General features: G+C 46.6%; 1 protein-coding gene across 1 annotated transcript in view; it reads left to right on the plus strand.

Annotated features, from left to right (window-relative positions):
* Positions 1–22,368, plus strand: part of LOC119403358 (basic proline-rich protein-like) — a 44,307-nt gene extending 21,939 nt beyond the window's left edge. Inside the window, exons 5-6 of the mRNA XM_037670300.2 lie at positions 20,058–20,176; positions 22,201–22,368. Of these exons, the coding sequence (XP_037526228.2) occupies positions 20,058–20,176; positions 22,201–22,368 (287 nt within the window). The remainder of the gene's footprint in view (positions 1–20,057; positions 20,177–22,200) is intronic.
* Positions 22,369–23,739: the final 1,371 nt, after the last annotated feature.

Here is a 23,739-nt window from a genome sequence, read left to right on the forward strand (position 1 = left end):
CGCGATGTTTTCCCGCTCTTGTCTTGAGTCTTGCCACTCTGCTCACCCTCAGTGTTACATGGCCCGCCACCTCGGTCACAGACTCTACTGAGGCTCATAGTCAAGTTTTCCCTGTTCTCCGTCAGGACAAAACACAATAACAACAAACACATTACCACACTTTCTCATGCAACCACTGTGAAGAACGCCTATAATTCGCATACTCAACACATTCGCAACGACGCGTCTCCACCACTCTCGCATTTCCTGCTTCATACGACAGCCGTGGAAATCGGTAAAACTGAACGTTGTTATTGAGTCCCTTGTGCCCGTGCAATTCAAAACGCAAAGGTAGCGTCAACTGCGGCATTTCTTCGTAGAGCACGAGCTGTTGTTTTGCTTCGTTTTCGCCATGGTTCTGGCGAGTGATCCGGCAAGCACTTCATGGCGTTTCGGTGGCGCGTCTTGCTAGCGAGAGAATTTCCCAGCTGCGGTCTCAGGGCTACATGTGTCATCCCGATGATTATAAGTCAAGTCTTTGTTCGCACTCGCTAATTGCGCCTGCTTCTACGGGAAGCTTTGCAAGGCATCTGACGTTTGCACCGCCTCATGCCGCCCTTCTCGCTGCGAGAGGTGACGCTAACCTTGCTGCCAACTCCCAAGTATCACGTCTATTGGCGAAGGCTTTCCAGGCCTTCTCTAGTTTGTCTGCTTTTCGGGGAGCAGCCTGATACCGTCAGCCTCCGGTTAGCGGTGTCGTCATCTGCCGCCTGTCACGCCGTCGTCATCTGCCACCTGGCGATGACGCCATTTGCCGTCATCGCCGTTGCGCTTCACAAACACGACAGCCGTTCCTCGAGGTTCGCGCCACAGTCGGTAGCCTTCAGTGTCTCAGTTTTTAACAGCGCTGCTGTTTATGCCACGCGTCCGTCGTAATACACGAATAGAAAACTATAACGATCATAGACCTGCACGCCATACCTTCGTCCACTTCTTCCTCTTTTCCTTCATTCCGAGAAAACGCGCCCTCATTTGTTCAGCGTGAGATGCAATAACTATCATGGTTGAGAGACCGAGTAGAAAGAAGGAAAAGAAAGAGCGAAACAAATAGAGAGGCAAAGTCAGAGATAGAAAGAAATCTATTGAGCGAAATTATTGTTAAAAGAATTTTCACAACGAGGTGCTTCTCAGAAATGCCTGTCATTCGTCTCCGGATTTCCGGGATAATTGTGTGAAGTAAACACTTCTTTTAGTGCAACATCCGGGGCCCTAAATGGTCGCGATTATCGTCAGAAACTCGCGTAGCGAGAACCCTGCGCAAAAAATAGCTTGAAAGGCCCGACCGAGTAAATGTTTGGGGCAGAAATGACGCCCCCTAAGATGTTTAGGGGGGGGGGCACACCCCCACTGCCACCACCCGCCGCTTCCGTGCAAACGCCTATGCCTCCATCTCTTTTCTCGTCACCTTCCTTCGGCTCACGTTCCGTATCAGCGGCTTTCTTGCCGCGGATGCCGGTAGCCTGCGTGGTCTCGCCATTCTCACCACAAGCTTTCATTTTGATGATAGCTAAAATGGCGTTAACAAAGGAAGACGTGAATACATAAAATTATTGAAAACCTTGAACGTGTAAGTTGACCAGCATAAAACTGAGCAAAGAAATAAATGCTTTGTGAACACCAATAAAGAAAGCATTCCTGCTAATTGATTTTAATTAGGACAATCTGTGGTGTATTCCCTGATGTAAAGTGAACTTGTTGGAATCCAATGATAGGGGAATGTGCCCTACGGATATGTACTTAAATATGTGAGGAAAAATTGCTCTGGAACGCCCAGGCATCCATCAATAACGCGTTCTTGTTCTGATACGCCGCCGTATATACTTGTCTAACCCCAACGCAGTATAGCTTGTAAGACACAAATTTTCTTCAAGCCGCCAATGAGTACAGCACAATCTTGCGGTACTCCTGTAACTTGGTCGTGCCCTAATTAGCTCCTGTTTTATGTCGAATGCGTCCGCAATCCTAATTATTTACTTCTAGCGGGGGTTCAGGCCTACCCGCAATAAAGCTGTGTTGATATTTTCACACGGAATCCTTGTTCTGTAAACACTCACTTCGTTGGGGTTGTTACTTGCTTACCTACATTAGAAAAGCTTCGTACAGTTAATCGACATATATATGGTGCCTGCCCCCCCATGACTGAACTCTAATGTCTATTTCGTGCAATTTGTACGATTGCACGCGCCACCGCGTGGCTGAAAGTATTACAAGACTTTGTGACTGGGAATACAGATACTTCTACGTTCCATATTTACAACGTAGCCCCCCCTCCCCGAAAAAAAGAGAGAATAGTACCTCTTCAGGTATTGGAGGAAGAGGGTGGATGTCTGGGCCTCTGTTGACGACCGAGGCCTCCCGGATGCTTGTAAAGTGGATCTTTTACTAATGCAGACAAAACAGAAATGTAAGCCGTAAATAAGTAAATAAGCAAAAGAACCGCACCATAAATTATCACCACAAAAGCATTCCAGCATTTTTGTGCATTAGAGAAAATTTATATACGTCTATACACGACATACATGAGAACATTGTGTGCTGTTCCCTCACTTCGGTTCGCACTGTTATTCAGACCAGCATTTCGAGAGAAATTGCTCGCAGTTACTGAGCGAGATGCTCTTAAGAAAGTTGTGACGCGATGTTTCCTAGCTTATGTAGCAAGCGACTCTTTACCATTTTATACAGGCTGAATAAAACTGCAGCACTTTCTTTGTATTGCTACCTAATATACTGCTGTCGGTACCAGTGCGTAAATTTTCGGCTGATACTGTAAATATCTTTTAATAACACCTAACTCATAGTTCCTTCCAATCATGTATTTCCTTTTGGCAGTCTTGCGGAGCTTAATTTATAAAGTGCGCATAAAGCTTTGCGCCTTATGCAATGAACGCGTTGCGTTGATTTTCGTGGTAAGAAGGCGATTTAACTGTATGTAACGTTAAATTATCCTTTCAGGCAGTTCTGTTGCGCATACATGAATGCACTTTTTTTGCTTTGCTCCAGGGGTAAGATAAGCTGTCATACTAAAATATGACGGTGATGGGAACTTTTTTATCATTCGATTAATTGTTTGCTGCTACTCCGAGTGGAAGCCTCGCATACAAAAAACAAGTTGACACGAATTCCCTAAAAGGAAAGACAAACCACTAGGAGCACATTTTCGTAGGGTATTATAAGCCATCAGATTCAAAATATGACGGCCATGAAACATTTTTTATTATATGAATAATTATCTGGTGAGGCCCCGATGTGTCCGCGTGCACTCAGACAGCGGACGCGGCATTTGCTGCTTTGATTTCATGGTGTTCCAGCACGGACGGCTACCGCCATCTCGGAAGACCTGAGGAAACTAGATATTTCTCGCCGACGCTACGAAATCCTGCATCCCAGCCATGCACATGGTCGCTTACAAATTTGTCAATGCATATATTTGCTTCAGGCTCAAAGCGACATGGCAGTAATGACACTTTTTTATATAAACATTCGCTTTGTTACACAATTTGTACAACATTTACACTCTTAATGCCACCTGAGCAAGCACAAGAAGAGATTGTATAGTACAGCATATAATTTACATATGACAAAAGAGGATGCCTGTCTATCCTTTGCAGTATATTTCGCTTGCAGTTTTTCATGCAGCATAGCTACACGGCACAGTGTAGAACATTTGTCAGTAAAAATAGTATAATGAAATCCTTGCACGTGATGTTACTATCCGTCCTCTGTGACGTCCTGTGTGATGCCGCAAAAATGAGAGCGTGACGTCACAAGTGAAGCGCACAAATTGCGCTCAAATCGAACCAGGTTTTAGACGCCTTTGAGGTATAGATGCGTCATCCACACCCCAAGATAAGTATCCAGTAAAGTGGATCTTTCTGCCTCGTACACTATACTCAGGCAGCACATCGTATCTGGCTCGTACGTTGCAGTCAGGCAGCACAAACGCCTATCATTCCCAGCCAACCTAAAATATTGACACAGCCATTATTTGAGGACGGTAACAATGGAATACTGTTTCCAGCCAAAACGTGAAAGAGTTAGACAAAATTACCTTTACAAATGGTGAGTAATGTAACATAAAGTAGGTACCACGTTTTCAAGCGACTTTTGCGAGCCGCTGGAAATACTTCTCTGAGAAACGAAACGCAAAACACAATGAAATCAAGCTTTTTAATGCTTGTTAAAAGTTACGGTAACTTGTGTGATACAGCTAGCGGATACATCGCAATTGCATAAAAACTAAAATAAACTTCCCTTTACATTGATTCAAGCTGTGTGTGGTATTGATGAGCTATTTGAGTGAAATAAAGTTCCATATAGTTTGCTTCACAGTGGGTCTTTGCAGCCGGCTTCTGTGCAAGCGTGCCGAGATGATTCTGACGGCTTTTTTTGTGGCGAGTATTCTAAACATTTCATGTGACTTCCGAGGCAGCGCGTATTTTCGTGTTTACGACTTGACTGCTGAGATTACGTGATCGTAGCTTTTTTTGTGTTCACGCTGCAACGGTGTGCTGTCGAAGACTGCGCTATCGTCTGCGGAATGTCTTAGTTTGAATTTACACAGCATATGGAAAACGTCGGAACGATAGCCAACGAAAATGGTGGCAAGATCCGGCGTTAGACAAAGGAAAAAGAAAAAGAAAGATGGCGCAACCAACGAAAAAAAAGCTGGCAAGAACTATTGGAGCGTGGAATACTTATACCATGTTGGCGAAACGTAAAATGGGTATGGAAAGAAACGCGAACATGCGACATCTACATTCTCTGCTGTTTAGCCTTTATTTTGAAGCGGTTGTTGCCTGGATGCGCAATAAAAAGCCACTATAGTCATCCATGATGCAATCAAGAATCATCTAGCATCTTTTCATTGCTAAAAGATCAGAGCATGATGAAAACAGCGCGCCGTGCTGTTCGCGTTACTTGCCATCCCCTTGTACAACGGACAATCCTCGCTAAAGCCATATTTGTCAATATTGGAGATATGTTCCATGGACAGTATTGGCTAGCGCCATTTTTGCAAACGTTCGGCCATCAGCGGCGTCCAGTATTGGACCAACGCACATTTGGGTGTAGCAAAACCGCAAAAGCGAATCCGGGGCTAATATTTCTTATAATGAAGCCCAGTGGCCAGGAATTTGTGTCGGGAGCGTGGGGGGGGGGGGGGACACTAGCTGAAAACCTTGACTCTTTGAGGAAAACACCTATTTTTATTATTTATTTTTGCTAAAAACACCTACTTCACCAAAATTTCGGAGGGGGTAAGGGCGGGCCAACAGACACCCTCCCCTGGCTACAGGCCGGCCTATAATTTTTGCGAACTTCGTGCCGAGGTCGGTCCAATGCCAGCGTGCTGCCGGGGTACGGCTTCGAGCTATCTAACTGTAGCACATACGTTCTCTCGCATATATAGGTTCGTCCCCTCTTAGGGTGACCACAGATCAACCTATTTTTAGGGCGAACACTGGCCGCACTCTGCAGAGCACCAGTCCTTCCAGAGTGGCTGCGGATAGAAGCGACGCGGCGCTGGATCTCGAAAATCTCCGGGAGGTACTTCGCGTCGTCTGCAGCAGCGGTAAAGCGCGCTCCTCTTGCAATGCTGTAGTGGCTCCGTGGCCTCGCCAGGTGCACTGGCGCTCCGCGGAGCACCTCCTCAATGAGCCGTATTCACCCTGAAACCGGACGCGCCTCTACCTACTGTTGGACTGGAATTTAGGCTTACGTTGTAAACTGGAAAAGATCAAAACGCGTACCGTGTTTGTCGTTTGCCGCAAGCACGCACGTTGGCCCTTGGTCTAGTGTGGACAGAAAAAGCAATCCAAGGAAGAACAGAATATTATGCCGCGGCGCCTGCCTCATAACGTGTCACCTGAAAAGCGTGCAATCATATCAGTACATTCACAAGCACCCTCATTTTTATACAGAAAATATAAATTAGATGAATACAATTGAATATATTACGAATCCAGCCTGCTACAATTTATTCAGTTCCATTACGCGAATATATAATGATTGCCCATAAGTACAAAACCTTCAACTCAATTTATGTGTCATCCTGGAAAACGGCACCGCGCCATCTGCCCTTAACGGAGCACTGTATTGCCTCTCTGTGAAGCGTTGCTAGAACATAGCGTAGCAATATGACTAAAATTCAAGTTATTGTCCTGTAAATTGCCCTTTGAACGCCAGCGTAGTCAACGTACCTGGTAAGCCCAGTATGTGCATACAACTGCTTCATTTACAAAAACATGTCGATGCACCTTGTAACACTTGTGTCAAAGCAAAGAAAAATGCAGCATAGACAGGCATTGCCTAATTGCTTGGCATGAAACCGACTCCCACATTGCTTGGGATCTGCAGAATAACCTTTAGCCTGAATAATCGTTAGTCCTTGCTCCTATACGCAGGTATCAACTACCAAACAATATCGCGTGTGTAAGAAACTACGACGAATTTGCTCACAAATGAAAAATTCATCTTCTTTCGAAGTGACTTTATGTATCCGTCTCAGATTGTATATTTACTTATGAAGATTTATTTAGAACACTGTATTGTAATAAAACTGCACTTATTCACGGCACACAAGAGGCTCCACCTCGTATTATTTCAACTTTTTATTCTTTTCAACAGCCTGCTCCTTGCATTGTTTGGACTTCTAACTCTAGCTCGCTTTCATTGCTTCATTCTTGCCAGCATGGTTTCCATCCCTCCGTGGATGATACTTGAATATATTTCCAATGGCACCGGATACCATGGTCTCAGTGGGACCAATATACCATATGGCCTTCAAGTGTAGTTGTTGACTTCCCGTCTTTGTGACGAGAAATGACCCCTTGTAGGCCACATTCAGGCTTAATCCTCTTTTCGCCAACACTATGTCACCGACGTCGAGTGCCGATAACGTTGTAGGTTGTTGTTCAACGAAATTTCTCTTCATTATTTCACAATACCTTGATTTTACTATTTTTCTCTTATTGGTGTTTCTCTGAGCTTTAAGTTCTTGTCAATGTTAAGGCATATGTCCCGCAGGCAGATATGTTGCTCTCCCACTTGCAGCGAATAGAGGAGCACATCTTAGGCATGTTGTGTACGAACGGTTGTGGTGAGCTACTGCCGCTTCCAGAAACATTTCCAAGACCCTTTGAATACTGGATACATGCTAATGTACTATTCGTTGCCTCTGATCGCCCGCTCAGCTAACCCACTTGCGGCACGTTGATAGGGTGTGGTGAACCGTAACTTGATATTATGTTTTTCAGCCCGTTCGAGTAGCCGACGACTTCCAAAGGCCGGTCCAATGTCGAGAGAGTTATTTTTACGTTGTCCAACATGTTTCTGCTCAAACAAGCGCAGCTTTTAAAATTCGTGGAGCTTCAAAATGTGTGCAGCTTGCAGTAGTGCTGCAAGGCTGGAACCAGCAGCGGAGCTTGTGTTGGACCTAGCTTCTACGTTTTTCGTTCTAATGCCAGGCTTTTGCTATAAATGCTAAGTGTTTGCCGGTAGTACTCAGTATGGCTAGGCTTGGCTATTCTTCTCTGGTTTCAATCGGTTTCCGCACTACGCACGTGTTACGTAGTCTTGGTGGGAATATGTCACGTGACTAGCTGTTACGTGATGTGATTTCAGTCACGTCACTTGCTGTTACGTGTTTCTTACCGGGAACATGTCACGCGACCAGTAACGGATTGTTAGTCACATGACTGTCCCGTGAACATGTCACGTGACTAGTTGTAACGTGATGCTACGTGATCTTAGTCACGTGATTGCTTGCTGCGTGATGTTACGTGATTTTAGTCACGTGACTACACGTTAAGGGTGTTAAACGATATAGTGACATCAATAATGTTTACATGGGTTTAGCCACGTGACTTGAAGTTAGTGAGGTTACGTGATTTTAGTCACGTGAGTAGTGCTTGCGTGATGTTACGTGATTTCAGTCACGTGACTAGATGTTACGTGATTTTAGTCGCATGTCTAGTTGTTATGCAATAATACCTGACTTAGTCCCGTGGCAGACTGCGCTATCATAGATCTTGCATTCCAACGCCAGAGAAATGGATGCGCGTATTCTTGCAGGAGAGGCGCAGAACGTGACGAGGACGAAGGAAGTGCGTGCGGGTTCCTGATTTCTGTTCGCACTACCAAGCGCATTGAAAAGGTTTATGAGCAATGACAAACTTTGTTAGTGTCTTTTTTGCCCAGCCTTGCTGCGATTGTCCTGGTGTACTCATCAATGCACAGTTGAGCAACTTGTGTCCTTTTAACTCCATCATGCTTTTTTCATACTTTCGCTAAGTCCAGATAAACTTCAAATTTTGTTTAGAATATGTTGGTATGACCACTTTTTTGCAGGTTCTTTAGGTTTCACTTTGTCAATCTGGTATATGTGACAGGATAACACACAGTGCTTTGCTACTTGCTTAATATGAGGGCATGTGGCCCTCTTTGTCAATTTCATATAGGTTCCACTAATGCTATCGTGTCCGCCTGATTCAGGGCTATCATGGCACAATTCCAATATCTTAGGTGCTAGGGAAGTAGGCACGGTAACTCCTGCATGTTCAGTCTGCTGTAAAACCTCGGTTCCTTTCCATTTATCGCAATATTTGCCACTTTGTAATTGTCTTGGAGCACACTCGCTAATGTAGGCATTGCACCCGCGTCCTTCATGGAGGCTCCGGGGCGATGAGTTACCCCAAACTCAAATTGCTAAAATTCACCCATGAAAAGGGCTATTTTCCAGTTTAGCGATCTCTATTATATACGTTAGTCTTTCGTGGTCTGTATAAAGCTTGAGCTTCGCGCCTTGCAAATATCACCGGAAGTAGCACACAGCTTTTGAAACGGAGCGATCTTTATTTCGCCGGGGGATCCGCCAGTCTCTGTACTGGCGGTTTGCCGGGGAGGTTATAATTCGTAAAGGCCAGGCTGGCTGAACGAGAAGGTTAGCCTCATAATGGATGATACAAAGTCGACTGCGCCAAAATATATATTGAAACTCTACTTATTCACTGCAAACAAGAGGCGCCGACGTTTTCGACCTCACTTCTTTCTTATCTCATCCGCCCTGCCGCTTATCTTGTTACCGCTTATTCATCCAACAGTAGGCCGCTCAGTTTGTTTCATGTATTATATGCACTAATTCAGTCACTCGCTGCTGTTTCAGGAGCTAAATGTTGAGCCTTGTTCGCTTTCCTTTTTGCCATGCTGTTCTTTTTGGTACCGCCGAATTTCAGTTAGCCCAATAAACAATCGGTAATTTAATTCTCGTCGTAATAATAATAAGTGTGGAGGTTTAACGTCCCAAAACAACGATACAATTATAGGAGACACTGTAGTGGAGAGCTTCGCAAATTTCTACCACTTGGGGTTCCTTAACGTGCACCTAAATGGAAGTACAAGGGCCTCAAGCATTCTTGCTTCCAACGAAAATGTAGCAGCCATGGCTGGGATTCGACCCCGAGACCTGCGGGTCAGCAGTCGAGCACCGTATCCACTAGACCACCGCGGTGGGTTATTGCCGTCGTAGTCCGCCTTTCTCCTTCCGTGTACCCCGGCAAGCTCGCCGTTACCTACATGACAATATATTTTACATATGGCGAACATGCAATGTTCTTATATATTTTGGGGCACGTTCCGCTTGTTATTTCGCACGCATCATAGATGAACTAGCTGGACAGCTCATTTAAATTCGAAGCATTTCTTAGCAAACCTCTGGCACTTTGAGCGTTTTTATCTATCTATCTATCTATCTATCTATCTATCTATCTATCTATCTATCTATCTATCTATCTATCTATCTATCTATCTATCTATCTATCTATCTATCTATCTATCTATCTATCTATCTATCTATCTAGCCGCCTACGTCTGGGTGCTCTCATGATCGCCTTCTTAAATTGGTGTTGACCAAAATTGGCATGCGTGGGTAAGAGGATCTGACGAATATAACTGTTGGTCCTGAAATGAATAACGTGAAAATCCTGTCGCATATGCCGTCAAACCCTTTCCTCCAGACACGACACGTGTGGCGTATACCCATTTACCGCGGGCCGCGGTGTACGGGTATACGCCACAGGTGATTGACAGTTTCATCTACACAAGAATGGCGAGAACAGATATTGGTAATTTAATCAGAGCGTTACGAAAAACCGACATCGGCAACGTTGACCCCGCTAATAGAAAATATAAACATAGGGATCCCAGCAGGATTAGAACCGAGGCATTCTGCGTGGCAATCAGGTATTCTACGACAGAGCCACGCCAGGTCTATAAACTGGTTCGTAAAAACAGCCTATGCAGGCATAATGCCGGTGGAACGTCAATTGTGGTTGTTGTGCTCGCCAGGGTGTCGGAACAAAATGTTTTAAATGTGAAGCATTTATTAGCGAAGCTTCAGTACTTTAAGCGTTTCTATCTACATATCTATCTATCTAGCCGCCAACGTCCGGGTGCTCTCATGATCGCCTTCTTAACTTGGTGTAGACCAAAATGGGCATGGGCGGGTAAGAGGATTTGACGAATATGACTATGGGGTCATCGCATGAATAACGTGAAAATCCTGCCGCGTACGTCGTCAAACCCTTTCCTCCAGACACGTGTGGCACATACCCGTTTACCACGTGCAGCGGTGTGCAAGTATGCACCACAGGTAATTGACAGTTTATATCTACCCAGGAATGGCCAGAGCAGACATTCGTAATTTAAATGCGAGAGCGTTTAGAAAAACCAACATCGCCAGCGTTGTTCCCACGAATGGACAGAATAAGAATTAGGATCCCAACAGGAATCGAACCCAAGCATTCTGGGTGGCAATCAGGTATTCTACCACAGAACCACGCCAGGTCTCTAAACTACTTTGAAAAAAAAAACAGCCTATGCAGGCGTAATGTCGATGCAACGTCAACTCTGGTTGTGGTGCTGGCTATCTAATTTTACAAGAAAGCAATAAACAATACATACGTACCCCTACGATACAGGTGTCATATCAGATTAACGCGTGTGCTTCCAGTGTTGGCTCCGCTTTTATACCAGTTTAATATACATTACATTTGTATTCCTATGATTCAGCAAGCTGTGTTGAAGCATTCCTCGCCCCGGAGGAATACATTAAGGAAAGTTACGTATGATATTCACATGATTGCACCATAAAGTGCACATGGTTTCAATAATAGTGACGTATGTGCTCTAACGTGAGGGCTGACGTCACGTCGCCCCATAAATTACCCTTGAAACGCCAGTGTTGTCGACGTGCCTGGTAAGTCCACGATGTGTACACAGCTACTACACTTAGAAAAATATGTCGGTCCACCTCGCAACGCTTCGCTCAAAGCCATAAAATACAGTATAGACGTCAGACTCTGGAGTTTCCAAGATGTGTGGCGCCACCTGTCGGAGAAGTATTGAGTAGTGCATAGACCGGCTCTCTCGCACAGTTTGCTATGGGACCAGGTGCAACCAGCGAGTGCGAAACAACGATTGAGCTTAATATCGCGCGTGTTTGCGCATTTAGCACTCAGAACGAGAGCTGTGAATTGCTCTCCGCTAGTCGGACGCGCCACGGAGCCGTCGTGAAGTGTTTGCTGGATCACTCGCTTGAACGACGGCGAAAACAGCAGCAGACGAGAGCCCTCCGCACGCTACGAAGAAACTCCGCAAAAGACGCACTGTTGCGTTGTGAATTGCCACGGACGTAAAAGACTGAATAACAACGTTCAGTTTTACCGATTTCCATAGTTGTCGTACGAAGGAGAAAGGCGAGAGCGCTGGATACGGGCCGTTGCGAGCGTGTTGGGTAAGCGAAGTACCCGCGTTCTCCACAGCCGGTGGCATGAATGTGTGGCTATGCTGTTGTTTTGCGTAGCCCTGATGCAAAACCGTGGTAACCTTGCCCTAGCAAAAATACCAATAGGATTTCCTATTGGTCCAATAGGAAATCGCTATTGGTTCTATAGGACATCTATTGGAGCTGTATTGGTTGTATAAGACTTCTATGGGTACCAATAGACACCAATAGCCACCACCTATTGGTGTCTTATTGGACCAATAGAGGTTGTATTGGTCAAATAGGGGCTGCCTTTTGGTGTCTTATTGGACCAATAGGAGTTGTATTGGTCAAATCGGTGCTGCCTATCGGTGACTTATTGGGCCAATAGGAGTTGTATTGGTCAAATAAGTACTCCTATTGGTTTCTTAATGTACTAACAGAAGATGTATAAGGCCAACAGGAGTTTTATTGTTCAAACAGCTACCGCCTATTGGTAGCTGTTTATAACATCTTATGACTGATTGAGCGCGTCGGACCCGATCCCGATCAAATTTCTTGATCATGATTGGCTATATACGCAAGCTGCAGACGGGATCAATTCACTTTTGATAAGTCTGATCCCGATTGAGCTTAATCGTACACCGTGGGACACCGTGTGCAGTTAGCAACTCACGCGACTAAAAGAGTTATATAAAAAGGCTGCCTGTCGACCACGGCGGTACGGCGTCTCCGTACATGCCTTGCGGTAAACGGGCACTATAGTAAAACACGCTAACGAGGAACTTGCGAAGGAATCGACAACACAGACACCACAGAATAATAATAAAGAAACCGCCACGAGATCACAGCCGGCATAGAACCAGCCAGGTGACAAAAAAAAGTGAGACGGTGCGCGGCGTGGCGACGCTGCATGTGTGAACTTTTTTTTTTTACACGTTCCTTGGTTAAGCAGGCTAAGCCATGTGCTAAGCTTTAAGATAAGCTTTGGATAATATGTAAAGTTTATAACTATTTCTGCTAAGCAATATAAGTAGTGCTGTAAAGATACAGGAGAAAGAATTGTGGATCTGGAAACGCGACCGACCGTTACCGACCGTGAGTTTGGCGCGCCATCCGCGCTCGGCCGATACGAAGACAAGCCCTGCCTGCGGCCAAGCTAAGCCAAAACGTTGTGTCTGTCCACTGTCGCCCTAGCGCGCGCTTTGTGTGATCTCGATGCTTCACGTAAGCCTGCTTACACGATGTTTGCTTTCGACGATAACGTGAACACTGTGTTCAGCGTGCACCAGATGGAGACGTTCTGAGCCATAAATGTCTTGGATTTCGACCGATTTCGACTCTACAAAGTGGCACCAAGAATCATGGCAAGACGAGCAACAAGGCCCATGTGCTCCGATTGTTTGGTGAGTTGAGTGGGCATGGTAGTTACTCCTATTTAGTATTTATTTGATATCACCTTTTTTTTGTATTCAAACTTGGGACGAAGCTGAAAGGTCGGGAAAACGAGTCCCTCGTCCTTTGTCTCCGGTATTTGATGACAGCGAGACCAGCGACGCCTCGATTGCAAGTCCACACGCTCTCAGAAGTTGAATGATTGAGCGCATATATTATTGCAGTTCGTTTTTGTGTTTGTCAGTATGCACAAAAAAACGTAGCATTGATTAGAGGTAAAGGACAGGCGCCCTGCTCGTGAGTGTAGTTGGAGTTTCGCAAGCCCTTTGTAAGTATTTACAACGTGCGTGTTAAGCCGAAAACGAGTTTATCGCCTCATAGTAAAACGCTCTAGTCGATGCGGTTTGTGTGTTGTAGTGCGCGCCAATCGGCTTATCATGCTTGTTCGACATAATGTCACAAGAACCACAGAAGGCCACATGATAATTCATTATACAAAATGTGCATAGCATATGTACTGCACTGGTGCGATTTTTTATTTCATATTTTTTTTTATTTTTACATACTGCAGCCCAATTAGGGCTATCGCAGGAGTTGGTTTATTAATGTTGTTGGCTTAATTGCATAAGCACGTAACATGCAGCACGTGTGTTATTTCCAACTCATTGCAGCCTGACTGCTGTGTTGGGCTTGCAACGATATGGAATCTAGGCTGTCTTTACTACTGTCTTACATATTACCGTTGCCTCATCGTGAATCTACCCTAGGTTAATTTATTTCATGCCATCTTTAAATTGAGATTTAGTGGCATGCTCTAGGTATGATAGTCGCACCACCATCGTGAAAAAGAGCACGTCACAGATAGTAAGTGATTATTGAGTTTGCTAATGAGAACTAACAGACAATAACGCCAAGGAAAGAATAGGGGGTGTTATCTGTAGTATTTAGAATATAAATGTGAAGAAAGTAAAGTGGACGAAAAGATAACCTGCCGCCGGCAGGGACCGAACCTGCGACCTTCGAATAACGCGTCCGATGCTCTACCACTGAGCTACGGCGGCGGTCATCCTCCCGTCCACTTTATGGGGTATATATGTGCATTTAAACCTTGGAGTGTTAGTCAGCGCCAGTCGCAGCCATGGCGGCGAGTGTGGAACACTCTTTTTCTGCCTTTCTGGCGTCACGTAGCACGTGATCTTATTACGAGATGGCAGCTGACCAATAATCCCTCGCATACTACCTGAAGGCATCAAGTCTGCCAGAGCGAGACCCTTGCTATGAATGAAGGAAAGAAGATGACTCTTAAGGGCTCGTTTTCTTTGTTAGACACAATATTAATGAGAACTAACAGACAATAACGCCAAGGAAAGTATAGGGGGTGTTATCTGTAGTATTTAGAATATAAATGTGAAGAAAGTAAAGTGGACGAAAAGATAACCTGCCGCCGGCAGGGACCGAACTTGCGACCTTCGAATAACGCGTCCGATGCTCTACCACTGAGCTACGGCGGCGGTCATCCTCCCGTCCACTTTATGGGGTATATATGTGCATTTAAACCTTGGAGTGTTAGTCAGCGCCAGTCGCAGCCATGGCGGCGAGTGTGGAACACTCTTTTTCTGCCTTTCTGGCGTCACATAGCACGTGATCTTATTACGAGCTGGCAGCTGACCAATAATCCCTCGCATACTACCTGAAGGCATCAAGTCTGCCAGAGCGAGACCCTTGCTATGAATGAAGGAAAGAAGATGACTCTTAAGGGCTCGTTTTCTTTGTTAGACACAATATTAATGAGAACTAACAGACAATAACGCCAAGGAAAGTATAGGGGGTGTTATCTGTAGTATTTAGAATATAATTGTGAAGAAAGTAAAGTGGACGAAAAGATAACCTGCCGCCGGCAGGGACCGAACCTGCGACCTTCGAATAACGCGTCTGATGCTCTACCACTGAGCTACGGCGGCGGTTATCCTCCCGTCCACTTTATGGGGTATATATGTGCATTTAAACCTTGGAGTGTTAGTCAGCGCCAGTCGCAGCCATGGCGGCGAGTGTGGAACACTCTTTTTCTGCCTTTCTGGCGTCACGTAGCACGTGATCTTATTACGAGCTGGCAGCTGACCAATAATCCCTCGCATACTACCTGAAGGCATCAAGTCTGCCAGAGCGAGACCCTTGCTATGAATGAAGGAAAGAAGATGACTCTTAAGGGCTCGTTTTCTTTGTTAGACACAATATTAATGAGAACTAACAGACAATAACGCCAAGGAAAGTATAGGGGGTGTTATCTGTAGTATTTAGAATATAAATGTGAAGAAAGTAAAGTGGACGAAAAGATAACCTGCCGCCGGCAGGGACCGAACCTGCGACCTTCGAATAACGCGTCCGATGCTCTACCACTGAGCTACGGCGGCGGTCATCCTCCCGTCCACTTTATGGGGTATATATGTGCATTTAAACCTTGGAGTGTTAGTCAGCGCCAGTCGCAGCCATGGCGGCGAGTGTGGAACACTCTTTTTCTGCCTTTCTGGCGTCACGTAGCACGTGATCTTATTACGAGCTGGCAGCTGACCAATAATCCCTCGCATACTACCTGAAGGCATCAAGTCTGCCAGAGCGAGACCCTTGCTATGAATGAAGGAAAGAAGATGACTCTTAAGGGCTCGTTTTCTTTGTTAGACACAATATTAATGAGTTAGTTCTCATTAATATTGTGTCTAACAAAGAAAACGAGCCCTTAAGAGTCATCTTCTTTGCTTTATTGAGTTTGCTGTAATTTAAGGACGAGTTTGCAGTTCATTCTTGGGTACAGCTCAAAAAACACAGGACGCAAGCGTGTAAACGGGATAAGGTGCTGCTTAATTTTTTAAAAAAAATTTGCCCCTTTCTTTTCCTTCCTTCCTTGCCGCAAAATTTTGCCGATATACTGTTTTCTTCCACGCAATAAGCCACAGTTGGGTGTGTAATATTTCACTCAGTTTTTTGCTACAGTTCAGCTCCTGCAACATTGTGAACATGTGCAGTGAATTAAGGTCTAGATAATTTCTCACTGTGCCGCCTACTTTCTATACGTTGCTTCGAAGGCAAACTTTAATTAAACATGTGTTACTGTTTTCTGGTTTCATGGCTCTGTTTATCTACAGAATCTTTCAGGCACTTCCTCGAGTGCGGATGAGGCAGTCCAGAAGAAATTGACACAAGACATAGTTGCCTTGGCAATATAGTCGCCCGCAAGATCGGCAACATCATCAAGGGCCAGAAGAAGCACTTGTAGTTTTGATTTTGAGAATATATTTGAACATATGCCTCATTCATCCACTGTGATTATCACTGCAGGGGCGCTGCCACAGTGTGGGCCTTCTGCATGACGACAAGACACCCATAAAACACTTGCGCAAGACTAATTCTAATGGGGCTAAGTGGGCAAATACAAAACTAATACAATGCCAGCAGGCAAATATAGAACCAATAGGCCAGTATAATTCCAATTGGCTAATAGAGAACCAATACACCAATATAGGTCCAGTAGCCTGATATAGAACCAATAGACCAATAGCCGAATACAGTTCCAATAGACCTATAGAACCAATAGACCAATAGGTGTCAATAACCCAATAGGCTATTGGTATTTTATTGGGAATTTTTGCTAGGGTGACTATGAAGCTCAGCAGAGGCTCTGACCGCGATGCTTGTCGTGTATCACGAAGTGAGCAGCTAGAGGCAGACTGGAGACGCGTGATACGCACACCGCGACGGGTTGGTCGTCACAACACAGCATCGCGGACGTATGTACGTTTTGAAGGCTCAGAGTTCTGGTTCTAACTAGCTAACACCACGTGCGTCATACAAGTAAATCGCAGAATGTTGGTCGTGGCCCCCTTCAGGTTTGTTTCGCCCGTGTCCTCCGCGGTTGCCGTAGCTATCTCGGAGGCCACGGTTTTGCCTTTGGTTGTACCCCGCGAAAGTGGACACGCACGTATCCCCATTTGCAGTACATACAAACGGAAGACGAACCATCAAAAGACTATTTGAGGATGCGTAATAAAACACTCCAATGCACAGGAAGCGAGAGATGAATTAAGGGAGAATGCAACTGAAAAGGCGAAAATCGCCGGAGCCATTCGCCCCTGATGAACCGAGTTTTGTACCACTGATCGTAAGATGCATAGCTAAGTAAATTGATCTTGTATGTAGGTACTTTATCGCCGTGGCATACGTATATACCCGATTTTAACGCATTTAGGCTCTAGAGAACGGTTGTCGGGGGGCTTGCACGAACTTGGTGTCGTGTGATGCTTGCTTGTACTTGCGCGTTGCAGCGCGCGGGAATAACTAAAACTTATTTTGCATTGTACTCGCAGTTCGCTTTGATCAGCTTCCTTTGTTTCTGAAGCGTGGATTGGCGGAAGAAGCTTTCCAGGTCCTCGATTTTCAGGAAACCGCGCCTCGACACCAACGAAAGAGGAAGATTATATTGCGGCCTATGCACATTCGCTTGCGGGCGGCTCTCGTTGCACTACCCAGTTAGTGCCAGGGCTACGATGAGGGCGCTGGTGGCGGTGTTTTTCGCAGCGCCGCCTGGGCAGAGTCTGACGTCTATGGAAGTACTCGTTGACTGCTTCGCATGAAGCCGATTCCTGCATTGCGTGGGATCTGCCGAATTTTTTCGTTTCGGTTTTAGTTTCGTTTGATGGCAAAAAGTTCCTTTCCGTTCCTGTTCCCGAACGAACAAAAAATGTTCCGTTACGGTTCGTAACTTTTTTTTGTATGCAAAAGTTTGTGGTTAAAGTAAATATAAAAAAAAACATTAGATTTGTGATGTAGTTACTTGCCCTCCTCTTAAGAAAGTGGGACAGGGGCAAAGCACGTTCTTCAGAGAAGCGGAAGTAACTACCACGAATTTCTACCAACTATCACAAACCAGTATACCCTTCAAAGTCATGGCATTTACTTTCTAAAAAATCATTAACAATTTTTTTAGCGGACGCAATTCTTTCTGTCAAGGGTGTGCGCACGATCTCAGCAGAAGCACGTCATTGTGTTTACTCCCTGGTGTGCGAGAGCGTTGTTCTGATAAAAAAATCACCAGGCCGGCGCGGAACACGCAGCACAGTCGCAACGAAAGCTAGAACAGCGGCCTTTGTAGAGCCAGTTGTAAAGTGTCTTGGGGCAACTAGTACAAGTACACATGCAAGATACTCACTACGCCATAGATCATTGTCATTTTTCTGAAGTAGAGAAGCTCTCACTATGCCATTTTTCATCATTCTCCGGAGAATCGTGGTACCCACTACACATCTGTAAGGCATTATGTGCACTTGCTCCTGTGGCTGATGACGACGAAGAATGATGGCTCAGCACTTTCCAGTGGGGGGAAGCATTTAACAACACATTCTTTGTGCAATTACCATTTTGTGATGACTGGTTGTTAGTTTACTCTTGTGGCACGCTGTATTACGTATTGTTACGATCGCGCTACGACCCACCACCGTAAAGGTGCGTTCACATTGAGAGATTCGGCGGCGAGAGTGCGCGGAATCCGCTTCGGCGGCAGCGAGATCCGCCGGAAAAGCCCATTCCGCGCCGATCGGTCCTGGACCGATTTTTGCGGCAGCTGGCGCCGGATTCCTTCACCGCGAACCAATCGGAACGCGAGTGGAACATTTGAAAAATGGCGGCGCGCTTGTGATATCGCAGTCGTCGAAGCCCGCAGCAACAGCGATGTCTTTCGTAATCCTCCTGTAGCTGTCGACAACTGCCAAATGTTGTCGCGAATAGCATCTTTGCAATACCTCATCGCGATCTCGCAAAACGGGTAGCATTACCTGGGCTCGACCAAGCTTCTCGCGTCTTGCAAATCAGGACGAACCACCCACAACTGCTTGCGTCGTTTCTTGTTCGGCGAATGCATGTTTCTCCTCGTCAGACGTCGCCAGAAAGTTCCTTTCCAGCAAGCCCAGCAGTTCGACGACCCTGCTCCTGTTTATGCGCTTCGCCATGACGCAACGCGCACACAACGCCGAGCGCGTCGATGCCAGCGTTCCTTCGCGCGAAGCGACGATGACAACTAGACCCCCTAGTTTCGGCGGTGCGGTTGCTAAGTAGTGTGAACAATGTGGAATTTCGGCGGCGCGCGAATTCCGGTCGCTGTGGCGGGCGGATTCCTCAGTGTGAATGAGCCCTAAAGGCTCCCACAGGCTAGACCCCGAGCACGACTACCTGGGCAAGTGCCTAAGAACCGAGCTGCATTAAGGTGAAGAACGCGCGACCCCTGTGCAGTGCTCTCTTCCTTGCTCGCGTCCCTCTCAGAGACACTGGACGCGTTTCTCGGAGACGCCGGACGCGTCCGAACAGCGGGCTGCGCCCTCCTCCTCATAGCGTCTGAGGGCTCATAAAAGGCCGGCGCATCGAGCGTCGGGGGCTTCTTCTTCCACATGCGTTGTGTGTGCTTTGTCCTCGTCATGTATTAAACGTTTTTTTTCGTTGGCTACCTTTCGCCTTGCCACTGCCTGGATCTTCCCAGCCCAGTCCTTTGGCCCTCGTGTCATGCTACCTACGAGACCCTGGTGCATCTCGTAACAACTGGATGGCAGAGGCGGGATTGCAGTGGACCTTGCAACTTGTGCCAGCTGAACCGTGGACATCACAACGAAGCCCGTGACTGCAGCTATGTGAGTGTCGGACTTTTCTCCTTTGAGATTTGCCAGGCTTTTAAGAATAGCTTTGAAGCTTGAAGCTGGCAGGTCCCTTTGCGTTATCGCACTTGGCGGTAGCTGATAAAGAATGGATAGGGAGAGGGGTTCAGCGTCTGAGCTGGTCATGGATCTCAATTCTCTACGCAAGCCTGAATTGTTGTTGCTATGCGCAGAATTGGGAGTGGAAGCGGGAAACGCCATGCGGAAGCCGCAAATTATTCAGGCTTTGCTTGCCTTGGAAGCAGACGACAGCGAGCTTCTAGAATGTTGGGAAATTGTCAAAGAGCGCCAGGTAAACGAAGAGAAGAGCCGGGCTGATGAGAAAGAGCGTCAGGCAAACGATGAAAAGAGGCGTGCTGATGAGAAAGAGAGACTATTGCTCGAGCTCGAATTAAAGCGCTTAGAGCTGGAACTGCAGAACGCGAAGGCGGCTAGCGTCGAAGCGCACCTGCCAGTCGCAGAAGCGCGAGAAAATTTTAGTATGAAGGATTTAATGCAGCCTTTCCAAGTAGGAGAGGACATTGGAATGTTTCTCGTGAACTTTGAACGGACTTGCCAAAGAATGAAGTTCTCTAAGGCGTCACGGCCACAGCGCCTGTTAACCGTTTTGCCGTGCCAGGTAGCGGACGCTATGGGGAGACTTAGCGCAGAGCAGTATGAGGACTACGATATTGTAAAATCCAGTCTTCTTAGGAGGTACCGCCTGTCTCCAGAAGCGTTTCGGCAGCGCTTTCGAAAAGCCACTAAGTTGAAAAACGAGTCGTGCGTTGAGTTCGGATACAACTTAAAGCTCAACTTCGTTGAATGGCTAAGAAGTGCGGAAGTTTACGGAGACATGGCGAAGGTTGTCGAGTGCCTGTGCCTAGAGCAGTTTTACAACACAATTCCTGACCGAATGCGGTTATGGATCCTCGACAGGCCCGACGTGACCACAGTTGAAAAAGCGGCAGAGCTCGCGGAGGAATACGCGTCGCGTCATGCATCGCAGCAAAGTGAAGGGCGGACGCTCGACGCGTTTCCGAAGCAAGGCGCGGAGAATGGATCCCCAAAGCTTTTCAGACGCAACGGTAACGCGAAAGGCCCAGATCCAGAGAAGGAAATTGAGCAGACGTTACCTAAAGCTGCATTTAAAGACGAGAAGAACAAGCAGTTTGAAGCGCAGAAGCCGATAACATGCTATAAGTGCCATCAACCGGGGCACCTTGCCTCAGGATGCCGAAATCAGAGTCTTGTATTCTCGTATGTCAGTGCCGACGATGAGAACTTAGAGCTACCTAAGCCGTTCATGAAAGAGTGTACGGTGAACGGAAAGCGCTGCAGGGTACTTAGAGATTCCGCAGCCACCATGGATGTCGTTCATCCATCTTATGTCAGCGCCAACGACTTCACTGGCGAGTGTGCATGGATACGACAGGTGGTGCAGGAGCCCAGCGTTTGTCTTCCACTCGCGCGCGTCCGTATCGAGGGGCTCTTTGGAACGTTCACTACTGAAGCTGCGGTTTCGGCCAGACTTCCGCCACAGTATTCCTACTTATTTTCGAATAAATCAGAAATGTTTCTGAGGAAAATGGGAACTTGTTTTGAACAGGGGGAGGTTTGCCCGCTTACCCGCTCAAAAGCATAAAAACTTTCTAGGCAGCCGGACTATGATCCACCTGCCTTGATAGACGCTTGCGAAGCGCCACAGCCGAACGCGGATGGCCCAACTCCAGAAAGCGTTGCCGATCTAGACGCTAGAACCGTTGCTAGAACAGATGCCGCGTTTCCGGAGGCGCAAGGGCAAGCTACCGTGGAAAAATGTGGCTGTCCCAAAGAGCAATGGCATTTTGTTCCGGCAATATAGAGAAAGGCGAGACGTCGTCTTCGGCGAAAAAAAAGAAAAATGAGCGGTAATGCAGAGCGCTTAAGTGGCTGCTTCGAATAACAAGTGTGCCTGAATGTATTGCAAACTCGCGTCTGCAGTGTCTAGCAAAATGTAATTATTTGTTTTTTAAAAAAAATGTGTTCCTTTCACTTTGAGAATTGAGGTACTGGCTAATGCGTTGGGCATTGGATTTTTGTTCCTGTCGCCTGCCAACATTATTTATTGTTTTAAACTGAGCCTGGTAGGTCTTTGGGTGAATTGTCTGGCGCTTCTGGGCTGCTATCACCGAGGTACTTCTAGTGAAGCCACCATCAAGATCGCACTTCTGAAAACGTACAACAAGGCCAAAACTGTTTTGAGATTTCACAACCGACGCACCAAAGGGAAGCCATACATACAGCGGTGTGTGTAATGGGTGTTGCTGTGTCGCCTTATCGTGGTGCACTTTCCAGGACGACAATTGTGCCGCGAACGACAGCGAGTCCAAGCGTCGCCAGCAACGCGCACTTCAGATTTCCGCAAAGTATCCCTCTGGACAGTGGTTGCTGACCCTTGTCCATCGGGACAACGATGCCCCGGCGGAGAAGCTGTTACGATCGCGCTACGACCCACCACCGTAAAGGCTCCCACAGGCTAGACCCCGAGCACGACTACCTGGGCAAGTGCCTAAGAACCGAGCTGCATTAAGGTGAAGAACGCGCGACCCCTGTGCAGTGCTCTCTTCCTTGCTCGCGTCCCTCTCAGAGACACTGGACGCGTTTCTCGGAGACGCCGGACGCATCCGAACAGCGGGCTGCGCCCTCCTCCTCTTAGCGTCTGACGGCTCATAAAAGGTCGGCGCATCGAGCGTCGGGGGCTTCTTCTTCCACATGCGTTGTGTGTGCTTTGTCCTCGTCATGTATTAAACGTTTTTTTTCGTTGGCTACCTTTTGCCTTGTCACTGCCTGGATCTTCCCAGCCCAGTCCTTTGGCCCTCGTGTCATGCTACCTACGAGACCCTGGTGCATCTCGTAACAGTATGTTAACACGATTCCTTGCCCGACATGAAGCCTGTATAGAGTATTTTTGCGAAGTATTTACAAGCACCCGCTTGGCGCTGTTGTGAAAGACTCAACTGTCACGTGAAGGGCGCGGGTTACAATCCCATGCGTTCGTACATATTTCTTTCTGATTTCATTTTTTTCTTATTTCGCGCGATAGCGGTCATGGACACCGGCGGTGGCGGACAACTATGGCGCCAAAATCTGCTGTTGTGATCTCATAATAGCTTTCGCTGTAACAAATTTCAGCGCCACAATGCCCTCTCCAATTTGGGCTGCGTGACAGGCGCGCAAAAGTCCACTTGCGTTATTATAAGCATCTGTGGTTGCCACTGTTTTCGTTTTTCGCAAAATTTCAAGATATCTTTGCATTCAAATTCCTCCCTTAGGTACGCGCTAATACTGTGCCCTGAGATATGCATAACTGCTCACGTAGCATGAGCTCAGTTGCTCCGGATTGTCAGGTTTTCTCGTGACCCGAAAAACGATCGAACAAATTTCGGTTTCACTCCAGCACGAAATAACAGGTAGAGTTTCGGTTACGTTTTCGTTCCGGTCAGAAATATGTTTTTTTTTTGTTTTCGGTTTCCGTTCCGCTCCGACACACTGGCGCTCGTTGCAGGTGTCAGACGACAGACGCCACGCGTCACGTCACGTCACGCCAGACGTCACGCGTCAGACGATACAGGCGTCATATCAAATGAACGTCCGTGGTTCGAGTGTTTAGTCCGCTTATACAGCAGTCTAATAAACAATACATTTGCATTCCTATGATTCAGCAAGATAAATGGAATCATTGCTCGACCCCCGGAGGAATACATTAACGAAAGTAACATATATTATTCAGATGACTGTACCGTAAAGTGCACTTAGTTTCGATGATACTGATGTATGTACTCTAACGTGAGGGCTGATGTTCCGTCGCACCATAAGTTACCCTTTAAACGCCAG

Source organism: Rhipicephalus sanguineus, chromosome 8 (assembly GCF_013339695.2).
Source record: "Rhipicephalus sanguineus isolate Rsan-2018 chromosome 8, BIME_Rsan_1.4, whole genome shotgun sequence".
NCBI classification, from domain to species: Eukaryota; Metazoa; Arthropoda; class Arachnida; order Ixodida; family Ixodidae; genus Rhipicephalus; species Rhipicephalus sanguineus.